This window comes from Eschscholzia californica, unplaced genomic scaffold (assembly GCF_041429995.1).
Source record: "Eschscholzia californica isolate CP2 unplaced genomic scaffold, dmEscCali1.0.p SCAF_1, whole genome shotgun sequence".
Lineage (NCBI taxonomy): Eukaryota > Viridiplantae > Streptophyta > Magnoliopsida > Ranunculales > Papaveraceae > Eschscholzia > Eschscholzia californica.
Genome location: NW_028238198.1, coordinates 8,640,087 through 8,651,996, shown reverse-complemented (window position 1 = coordinate 8,651,996; position 11,910 = coordinate 8,640,087). Strand labels below are relative to the sequence as shown.

The following is an 11,910-nucleotide window of genomic DNA, read 5'->3' as shown; positions in this document are numbered from 1 at the left end:
TGACGCAAAAAACAAAAAATGTTGTATTAAATTTATAAATAAAACTATAAATTTGAGACAAATTGAAATGTTGAAATAATATGAAGCCTAATTTTTGTTAGTTGGTCTGAACTTGAGGTCAAATTAGGGATCGACTTTTATATTAATCACATTTCGATGTGATTCCCAATATGTGATAAATGTTTTCGAGGTCTATTATGTATTTAAAATATACAAGTGGGTGAGTAATATATGTTCCCTAGGTCTCCTAGGATCAAAAGAAAATTGGAAAAAATACAAAAACGTATGATTTAAGGTAGTAATTTTTTTTTCTAATAAGTCAATAGTGGCCATCCACTTTTGACCAATTTGTCCATTGTTCTCCTAATTTTTGTTAGATTTGAGCTAGCCCCACGGTTTTGGAAATTTTGTTAGATGCCATTTAGATTGGTTATCTTTCTTTAGGTCATTTCTCTGTGACATTTTATGGTTCTCTCTTTGTTTGGACTCATTGCATCTTTTCTTCTTTTATCTTCATCGTTTTCTATGTGTCATCTTTCATTTTGTTTGTCTTTCGAGTCAAATATTTGGTTAGTTTTGATCAAATCAAGATGTCAACGAATTGACCTAAGTTGCACGTGTTAGCTTCGCCGGCACGTTCAAAGAATGATCCTTCGATGGGTTCTAGCAGAGAAGTGAACCCGAAGGACCTCTACCACCTAAGCCTTAACCTAAGATTATAGAAAGGTTAATACAGCTTTCTTCTCGCTACATTTTTATAAAATTTATACTATTGAGATAGTTATTCATAATATAAAACTATTCATAATAGAGGTCTAAAATTTATTAACAGACAAAATCACAACTTTCAATTGAAACTTGAAATATCTTCAAAGATTTTGATTATCAGAAAGAAAACCACTCACTTTAGTCTAGAATTCTATTTTTTCTTTTCATATGTAATACTATGTCCACACATATCTCAAATGAATTCCGATGAGGCTACGTGGACGTGTAAGATTTAAGTTGTGAGCTTTCTCTCCTCTAAATGTTGCATGTCCACATATGTCCACATAATCTGGTCAGAATTCAAGGACTTGTGGAATGCCGAGTCTGTATCCTTTTCTTTTTACCTCACAAGCCCTAAATTGAGGATACCCCAAGCTGTAGTAGGCCAAGATTTTTCCTTAGCTTTCATCACCAAAACCCTGCACCAAGAAATCCAACCTTCCCAAGACATCCTCTTATCCCATGGACTACCCCATTCCAACAAAAGCCTCAACCCTATTTCAGCCTCTCTTTCACCTTCCTCAAACCTTCCTTTAGTCAAATAGATCTGACTCAAAACCACATGTGGTTCACCAACAAATGGGTTCTTCTCAATGCACTTCAATAACAATTCCTCACCTATTTCCACCCCTTTCTTACCCCCATTACAAACTGCCTCCCAATACAAATCTCTTGCCATTATTTGATCCTCTGCATCCAAAACCCTAGTACAATTCTCAAGAACAGTTGGAATTACTAACTCAATCTCTTCATCTCTACCTTCATTTGATAAATTCTCACCTACCCTTTTCCTCTCTTCAATAAAAATCTCTTCTTCTCTCACTAAAAGTGAATAAATTGCACCCATTCTTGATATGTAGTTCATCCAAAGTCCTGGTTTTCCATCACCAGGCCAAAGTGCATTCAGATTGTTCCCAGAGCTTTCAAGACGACCATTTTCATTCTCAAATAAAACATCTTGATAACCAAAAATCTGTTCACTAAAATCAGCCATTGTCATACAAACAAAAACAGCAATTACTCTTCTTGAAACTACAATTTCTTCACCAGTATCTATAAGTTTAACTGTTTTTCCTTCAGATGGGAGGATTGAATTCAGCTTCTTCCTCCATTCTTCTTCTGAATTAAAGATACCCATTTCTTTTGCATTTCTCAATGATGTTTCAGATGATTTGAGATGTTGAATGAGTTCTTGATCAGTAAAATTGGAGATAAGATCACCATGAATGACAGAATGACGAGGGACATTGCAAAAGAGATAGATTAATCTTTCCGCAGCTTCGCCGATATGATCACGAACTGTTTGACGACTAGTTGAAGGATTAAAAATGGAAGGATTGACATAAGAGTTGGAGTAAGCAGAGTGAAAGAGACCAGAGAGAGAAACAGAGTTAGAGAAGTTCCATAGTTTGAGGATTTTGTAAATGTGAAGAAGATGATCAAAGAAGGTGCCATATTTATGCCAACATTCGGCAGCACCGAGAGAGCGAAGAAGAGATAGGAGGGAAGGGAGTTTAGGGTCGACTAGTTGAAGTTCACCATTGATGAAAGGAGTTGCTCTTTCTAAGATGGTTTTGAGTTGGCCATTCTTTTCTTCTGATGATGCAGATTTTAGTGAAGAATGCATATTGTTGCTTGATAATCAAAATGAGAGTGAGGGAATGGGACTTGAAGAGGACTAGACTTTGTTTATATAGGGGAATGCTTCATTGAGTTTGATTCTACAATGGTGATAATCTGCATTCCCGGGATTCGGGCCTGAGTTTGATTCAGACTTAGGAGATCTCCAGACTTAATCCACCCGTAGGCATATGAGACCGGACGAGATTTAGAGAGAGAAAGTATTCCGACAGATATCCCGGTCGAGATTCAACTGGGATAGAGTCAGACAGAGAAATTTTCTTGATTCAATGCATTGACGAAACTATATATTTAAATAATTAATATCTTTAAAATATGGTAAATAAAATAATATAATCAGAAAGATGTTATATTAACTTATGAGTCCAAGTGTCCAACTACGCGCAGTATTTTACAGGACCGAGTGTTTCTTTTCATCTATACAGAAGAGTTTAACAGAGAGAGTCTAGGTGAGCCTTATGGAGAAAGTTTTTCGAGCTTCGACTAGACTACCACCATATCTAAATTAAACTCGGGCCTTCGGAATTGAGTATTAGGCTTTCAGCTTTCCTTCCACTTATATCCCTCTTCTTCAGTGTGTTTCATTGATAAGGGAATTAACATCTATGGTAATTGGTCTCACACCTCTTATCTAGGTTTTGTATCCTCTCCCAAACGACGTATGACTACTGCGGTATTGCCCGATAAATCTAAAGAGTGGTCCAAAATCTTACGGCTACCGGCTGCCTAGTGCTACAATGGGGGTGTATACAGAACTTCCGAAACTTCGATCTTTCAGTGATCCCCCTTGGATTGACTATAGGCACCTCCGCTCCTAATGCAACACAAAGTCTGGCTGAAGGGACCTGCTTATAGCCCATTGAGGGTGCTGAATTTCTTACAGTAATGGAAAGTTATAAGGGCACTAATGTTTATTTTATTGTGGGAAGCTCCTTTTCTTAGAAAAGAAAAGGAAAGGAAAGGAAAGAAAAAGATGGAGATCCTCATCTTCACCTCCATCATGAGCACCATCTGTCTCTTCTTCGTACATCGATGTTACATATTTATATGTATGGCATTTTTATCGTCTAATTTCTAGTTCCTTGATTCGACTATTGTTTTTCTTCTCTATTTTTTTTTTGTCTATCGAGACACAACGTACATACACGTGGAATATCATGGCTCAAGTGATCGTGGTAAAGCAGTAGGAGTACAACTCTTTTGGATATGTGATTTGAAAACATTTATAACGTACTTTGGCGGCCCATTGGAAAGAGCTAGCGATGTACTATAAATAACGCGCGCACCACCTTAGAACAATGAATACCTACCACTATAAGCAACACAGGGAGATATTAGTGTTTGGCTAATCCGATTGTAGTTCAAGTCACCTAAGTAATATTTTCATTTAGTAGTAAAATGGTGACCTAAAATATTACTAATGAGTTTTTTTTTTTACTACAACTTTTGGGGGAAATCTACGATGAAAATGTATATGCAGAAAACATGCCCATTCGTTTTTAAAATTAAGATTTGAACTCTGATATCTCAGTGAAAAGATATACAGTATACTACATGTTATTTCTACTCAACTAAAGCGAACTTAACTTCACAAAAGAGAGCCACGCTCCTATAACTTAAATCCTTGAGCAAACTTTTGCTTAGTGCATATAGCATCTCCCTACTATCCAACCTACACACATATAGCCAATAGCATGCAGCAAGAGTGATCTTGTCTCTATTCATAATACCCTAGATGTTGAAATCAACTCTTTTTTTTTTCTTTTCATGTAAATAGAAATAGTTTAGGTGATTTGGGAGAAAAGGTGCATAGGTTGCCTACATCTATTTGTCTTGTGTTGGATGCATGATGAAATGATTTGTCATATAGGAAGTTTAGCATGTGAAGTGAATAAGTTATTGTGAGATAATTAATATATTTTTAGGTTGCCTATAAAAATGAGGGTTCACATGTTAGAATAATTACTAAAGTTTTAAAGTTTTTTGTCTAGGAATGATATAAGCTAATTTGAACTTACCCACCACCATTCCTTGAATCCTTGTGATTGATATATATGAACCATAATTAAGGGTCATGACAATGTCCACTAGTTTAGAATTTGCCTGAGAGTCAGAGATTTACTCTATATATTGTGATGGTACAATACTTGCTTGCTTGTTTTGCTATCTTTCGGATTTTTAAAACAGATGATTTATTTTTTGTTGAAAGAAATAGATGATGTAAATATGTAACTACAAATATTCATTTCAGCTTCGCAGTCGAGTATGACTTTAAGATAAAACAAATAGTTGGATCAGTCTAATCTAATGGTAGAGATAGTACTGAGTGATTTACCTAATCAAGGAAGTCTTTTAGGGGGGTCCAAAAAATGAGAGATTATTTTATTAATTCACTTTATCAAGGGTCCAGGGTTTTCAAAATAAAACATCTACAAGAGATAGTACTGACTACTGAGTGATTTGGGTCACCCAGTTATGGTTTCCCTGCCTAATATATACTTTTTGGGTAATCAAAAATTGACCACAATTGATTATGGAGGCATGTTCATATTAGCCCCAAAAACTAACTTGGTTACTCTTTACCCCCTAATGTTCATCCTTACTTCACATCTTCACCGCCATCACATAACCTCTAACCACCACAATTTCTATTTTCGTGTTCTCTCTCCCTCTTCTCAGAATATTTCTCTCCTCTCTCTTTGAGGACTTTTACTAATGGAGGTCTTTAAAAAAAATGACCTTATGAAATTAAAGAAAAATAAAGTTTGGCTTTGTTCTTCATGAAAAAGATTAGAATTCTCGTGAAGAAGAACACCAACGAAGTGTTTTGTGTAAGACCAGATCTTGTTATTTAAAACACCATTAGTGTCTTCTTCAATGGTGTTCTTTGGAAGCATAAATTATTTTTAGGACATCGATTGATGAGGATCCTCAGAGAGCAACGAGGGGAAGGAGAAAGGTGATGCAGAAAGACAAAAAGAGAAAAATGTTTTGGTGGTTGTGGTGGGGACCGGTGGTTGTGGTGGTGGACTGGTGGTCAAGGGAGGTGGTTGTCAGAAGTGGGGGTGATCAGGGGTGATGGTGGTGAAAATGCGAAATAAAGATCAAAATTAGGGGGAAAGTATAACCATCTTAATTTTGGGGGCTAAAATGAAGACATCCCAAAATTCTATCTGGTCTACTATAATTGACCAATCTACATGCCCCTTAATTAACCAAAAGTAGATGCCCAAAATGGTGGCCTTCTTTTTTTATATTTAATAACATCTCTTTTTTTGTTTATTAAATTTTTTAGTGAGCAAGGCAGATATATTAAATTTGTGAACTTTCTGATCGACCTTCTTCTTAAAATCCCCCACCAGACTTGGTTCATGTTGGCACTAATCTGCACCACGTCCAATTACAGTTAGAATTCGTGTTAACAGTTTTGTATTTCTGTAACATTTTTTGTGCAATATGTTAAATTTATTAACGATGGCAAAAAATCAGCATCGGTAAGATGCAAATTCTCTTTGTTCCTGTATACAACGAAATATTAGTAACTTGCGAATGAAACAAATTTATGACAAAATCAGTTTAATCATATTATTCAGTATGTTATTTAAAATATATATGTTAACATAATATTTTACCTTTGGATTTTTATCTAATAATTGGAAACAGTAAATAAGAAAATTGATCATTAGTTTAAAGTGATTGAGAATATCTTCTTTACAACTACTATTGAACTTTTTTTCGCTCTTTTTTGATGAAATACTATTAAACTTAATGATTAATATATTTACAACTCATAGTTTGTTCTAGTTATGTGAATGTGTATATGTTTATGAAAATACACTAGAGTTATTAATTAATTATATTATAAATAGTATATATTTGTAAACATATTTCTATATTTGTTCATTTAATATATTGATCTTTCAAAAATAATCTTTATGCATGACATGAAAAACAGACATGAATCGAAAAAAAATTATTGTTCACAATTCTGCATTTTATCTCTTATCAATTGTATAATTGACAACTGTATATACTCAAGGCCCGCGAGAGAGGTTGTAAGCAGGTTGTCCACAAATTATGTCAGAAATAACTTGTAACCGACCCTCTTATGTGAGACGAATATATGTACTAACAAAATTTGCAATATCTACATTTTCTTAATCATTCACGAATACATGAGAACCCTAAATTTACAATTACAAAGAAGTATTAAGACATGCTAAACCAACCTGTCTAATAAAGTATTCCTTTAGTTTTACATAAAAGAAAAAAAAAGTAAGAGTTATTCAATGGGGTAGCAATAATCATGAAATTGACACAAATAAAGTTAATGGTCTATACATGCATATGATGGGGGCCTACAAAATAATAAAACTTGAAATGTTTATTCCAGACAAATAGCCCATATCATAGAAAGCATACTGCCACTGTCCAATGGTTGCAGTGTAGTTTATTAAATTTTTATAATCAAATTCGAAGAAAAACAAGTATTGTTATACAATCAAATTTCGTATGTAAAGAAAATTCTTAAAGATGTATCAGTTTGACGAAGTTCTCGTTGCTATGAACGAAAATTATTATACCTTACTAATATCACGCCGTGATAATCAAATGGTTTCATATTCTTTCTTCATTTTTTTTTCAATAGGTTGAATCTCTTCCTTATCGCTAATTTTAGAAAAAAAGTTACATGTAAAGTTCATAAAAATATGACAGTTAAAATGTTGGATCATCTCTAGTTGCGCCACATTAAAATCGTACAAATATTAGTATTTGAGTTTAGCTACACTAGTTCTCATAGAATCACTGGTCAATTGACGGTCTAAACATGAAAATATATGTTTCTCCAATTAGGTGTATACCCCTTAATAATTTTTACATTGAGTTGACCAACATATTAGGTCCCCGCTTGACACGACACATTAACGAAACGTCTTTATGGCCAAACTTTCAAGGATCAGCCAGGACCAGTGGGCGCGAAGGGGCCACATCTCGGGTGTGGCGGGTCGTGGATCTTTAGTACGACCTATTCCTCTAGTACGCCACTCCCATATGACCTAAGTGAGTTATCGTGTTCCGTTTTACAGACTAAATTGTGTCGATTCATTTTCGAGCCGACCCGACCCGTAGGGAAACTTTTATATATATATATATATATATATATTGGACACATGCACCACTAAAAATAATTGGGCCCTGGCTTCCTTCACATGGTGAAGTAAATAAGTTAAAAAAAGATTAAGTTTACATGGACTTACTTGAAGATATTCCAAAGAGGAGGGCGAATTTTGAATATGTGAGGCGCTCAGCGCTCCAACGTTCGAATGTAATTAGATATCTCGTGATCAATCTAACGGTTAGAATTATTCAATTTAAAATTTCTTTATTTTTAAACTCTTATATAAATTAGAAAGAATGAACTAACTTTTAGAAACCACAAATTGTAATTCTTCCTTACTCTGTTTTCATCATTTACCTTCAACCCTAAGTGAAGGAAGATACAGAGACATGTCTACTGCTTTTCAACTTTTTCAATTCTCCCTTTTCTTCTTTTCCAAATAAATTTTTCAACTTTCTCTCTCTAGAATTCCACCTTGATTGACCAAATAGTGTTTATATTTTGATAACAATCTCTTCAAACAGATCACTACCCATTTCTCAAAAATGCAGAATCTAAAATGGGTTGCTTTCATTTTACTGATTTTCACATTTTGTTTTCTGTATTCTGAAACCCTAGCTCAAACAGATTCAACAACTCTGGTTTGTTCAGAAACAGATAGAGCTGCACTTGTTAGTTTCAAAGCTAAAATCTTGAAAGATACAACTGGAATTCTTACTTCATGGGTTGGTAAAGATTGTTGTAATGGAGATTGGGAAGGAATTCAGTGTAATCCAAGTACTGGTAGGGTTATTGGTTTGGTGTTACAAGGAGGAGAAAATAAGGACACTTCTTTTTATATGAAGGGCACATTGTCTTCTTCTTTGGGTAATCTTCAATTCTTAGAAATAATGGTGATAAGTGGGATGAAAGAAATCAGAGGTATAATTCCTGAAAGTTTATCAAAGTTAGGTCATCTCACTCAACTTGTTCTTGAAGATAACAATCTTGAAGGGTTAATCCCTTCTAGTTTAGGTCAGTTGTCTTTACTCAATACTCTCTCTCTAAGTGGTAACCTTCTTAAAGGACAGATTCCTCCAACTCTAGGAACACTTCAAAATCTCATCCAATTAAACTTGGGTAAGAATTCATTCACAAATCAAATACCACCCACCTTCAAAAACCTTCATAATTTGCAATATTTTGATCTTAGCTACAATCTTTTGTCTGGGTTTATCCCTAATTTTATTGGTGAGTTTAAAAATCTCACCTTTATTGATCTATCATTTAACAAATTATCTGGACAAATACCCAATTCTCTTTGTTATTTACCCAATCTTTTGGACTTATCTTTAAGTCATAATCAACTTATAGGAAGAATACCAAATCAAATTGAAAACATGAAATCTCTTAGTAGTCTTTCTTTGAGTTCTAATCATTTAAGTGGTCAAATTCCAGAATCAATTTCAAAATTACAGAATCTTTGGTACTTCAATTTGTCAAGAAACAACATTTCAGATCCTTTACCAATTACCCTAGCAAAGGGTATCCCTTCTTTGTTATCAATTGATTTGTCTTATAATAACTTTCATTTAGGAAAAGTTCCTGATTGGATCACAAGAAGAAAACTTTCAGATATTCATCTTGCTGGTTGTAATCTAAAAGGAACCCTTCCAATTTTCCTTAAACCAAATTCTCTGAATTCAATAGATTTCTCTGACAACAAATTCACAGATGGGATTTCAAGTTTCTTCATAAAAATGTCAAATTTGCAGAAAGTAAAGCTATTCAACAACCTTTTAAAGTCTGACATTTCAGAGATTGTTTTCCCACAAGGACTTTCTTATCTTGATCTTCATTCAAATCAGCTTTTTGGGTCTCTTTCAAAGTTATTAAAAAGTCCAAGCAGATTTCTTGAAGTTATTGATATCTCAAAGAATCAAATTACAGGGGAAATTCCTGAATTTCATGAAGGTTTAGGGTTAAAATCACTTAATCTGGCAAGCAATAAAGTTACTGGTATAATCCCAAGTTCAATTTCAAATCTTGTTGGACTAGAAAGAATTGATTTTTCAAGGAATCAAATTAAGGGTACTATACCTACAAGTCTAGGGCAGTTGTTGAAGTTGCAGTGGTTGGATTTATCCATTAATGGGCTAACTGGGAAGATCCCTGAAAGCTTGTTAGGTATAAAGAATATTAGACATGTAAGTTTTAGGGCAAATAGATTGTGTGGTGAGATCCCACAAGGGAGACCCTTCAATATTTTTCCTTTGACTGCTTATGCTCATAACCAGTGCTTGTGTGGCAAACCTATGCCACCTTGTAAGTGAATAAGAAGAGATTAGTTGAAGTTGGTCAGAATAATGCTGACTCAGCTGCCATTTGGACATGCTTATGCATATCATTTGAGTTGTGTTATGTTATGTTGAGTTTGTTTCTATTTGTTACGGTTAGAAATATATTCTTTTATGTATTATTTCGTACGGTTTATTTTCTGTTTTGTTGTATATTTGGCCAGTAGTAGATCTTCTAACCTCGTTTCATAATATGTTAAAAAGTTAACCCCAATTTTTATCTTTTTCTTTCTTTGTCACTTCTATCCCATTGTCTATTTTCAAGAGGGAAAAATCCCACTCACCAGCGAAGAGAATGTCCTATTTGCAGAAAACCCTTGAGCAAAATCCTTCTCTCAAAAAAAAAAAATCTTACATTATCAAGTGTTACCACAACAACTATGTTGTAGTAATCTATACAAATTGAACAAAGTAGTTGTTCTTAGTAATTCTGTGGTGACTATAATACGTTATTGAGAGCAAAACATACAACCAATAGGTTCGACTGTCACGTGTATGCTTCGTTAATACTAACAAAACACGAGCATTAGAATTTGGTTGAAAATAATCCTCGTTGTCTAAAGCTAAATGAGCAAAAACTATTAAGGTCAAGATCACTCACTTCCCATTTGATAGCCTATGAATGTCCACAAACTTGGTATTTGATTCATGTAAAGGGATTTACGATTTTTATTGGCCGCGGCTTTGGAGAATAGAAAATATTCTCCGGGAAATAAAAATTTAGTTAATAAATATTGACTCATGGACATATTTTATTTTAGTCTAAAAATGGACTTGATCAAGCATTGCTCCTTAATCTCCATCTTCTCTCTCCCTATCTCTCTCTTTCCCTATCTATCTCTCCCTCTCTATCTCTCACCATCTCTCTCTTATTCTTTTCCTCCTCTTCTCTTAGTCTCTCTCGATTCCTCATTGTCTATCTCTTACTATCTTTCTCTATTTCTCTTCATATCTATGTCTCTCGATCTCTCACTATTTCTCTTTCAATCTCTCACTGTTTCTCAATCGATCTCAGTGTTTTTCTCCCCCTCTCACAACAACCATTCCGACAACGGGAAGTGTTCCCTTCGTCGGAACCTGATATCAAGGAGGGTTTCTGGTGAGACCCTCCTTGAGAATTTTGTGTCGCCAAATCGTTTTGTGGCCATGACCATTTCGTGTCTACAAAACGTTTTGTGGCTACAAAACGTTTCGTGGCTACAAAACGTTTCGTGGCTACAAAACGTTTCGTGGCCATGACCATTTTATGGCTACAAAACGTTTTGTGGCCACGAACTCTGGGATTTCCACAGATAGATCTATATAGATCGAGAGAGAGGGAGAAAGAGACTGTGAAAAAGAGACAAAAATGTCTACAACGAGAGAAATAATGAGAGTGATCTACAATGAAAGAGAGAAAAATTTAGAGTGAGAACGACATGGAGATAGCTAATGAGAGAGAGAGCGAGACAGTAATAGTGATTTAGAGAGGAAAGAGAAGAGCTGACAATGGTGGTGGTTGGAATGGTGGTGGTGTGAAGTTGTGGTGGTGAAGGTAATAAAGAGGATGAAGATTAGGGGGACAATGTTTGATCAAACCAGTGTTTGGACTAAAATAAAATATTCCTCCGAGGATGTACAGAAAAATATGGATTCCCTAAAAAATTTATTCTTCGGATATTATTCTTTATTCTCCAAAACCGCGACCCTTTTATTTTCTCCTTGGAAAATCAACCTAATCCACTGTATTATGTTTTAATCGACACTATCATGTTTTATGTGTTAATATTCTTATCATCATCTTATTATTCCTAACATCCTCACTTTCCTCCTTGACATACTCCCAAATTGAAGGAGAAAAAACACAGGTGATTCTCAGATCAATAATGTATTAAGTGGAACAAGTTAATTAAATGGTTCATTCATCTTCCACTTGACTTTACAGCCTACATTTTGGAAACAAAAAAAAAAAAGCCCATCAAAAGGAACCTTCTAATTAAAGGTGAAATTATTTCAACAAAAAAAAAATTAAAGGTGAAATGATGGGTGCACATTCTACATTTGATA

General features: G+C 34.5%; 2 protein-coding genes across 2 annotated transcripts; one reads left to right on the top strand and one right to left on the bottom strand.

The window, feature by feature from the left end:
* Window positions 1–851: 851 nt before the first annotated feature.
* Window positions 852–2,509, bottom strand: LOC147563854 (uncharacterized). The gene has a single exon (XM_086665151.1). The coding sequence runs from the start codon at window positions 2,393–2,395 to the stop codon at window positions 1,109–1,111; it is 1,287 nt and encodes a 428-aa protein (XP_086521277.1). The 5' UTR covers window positions 2,396–2,509; the 3' UTR covers window positions 852–1,108.
* Window positions 2,510–7,844: 5,335 nt separating this feature from the next.
* LOC147563853 (Leucine-rich repeat (LRR) family protein) lies at window positions 7,845–9,986 on the top strand. The gene has a single exon (XM_086641306.1). The coding sequence runs from the start codon at window positions 8,074–8,076 to the stop codon at window positions 9,838–9,840; it is 1,767 nt and encodes a 588-aa protein (XP_086497432.1). The 5' UTR covers window positions 7,845–8,073; the 3' UTR covers window positions 9,841–9,986.
* Window positions 9,987–11,910: the final 1,924 nt, after the last annotated feature.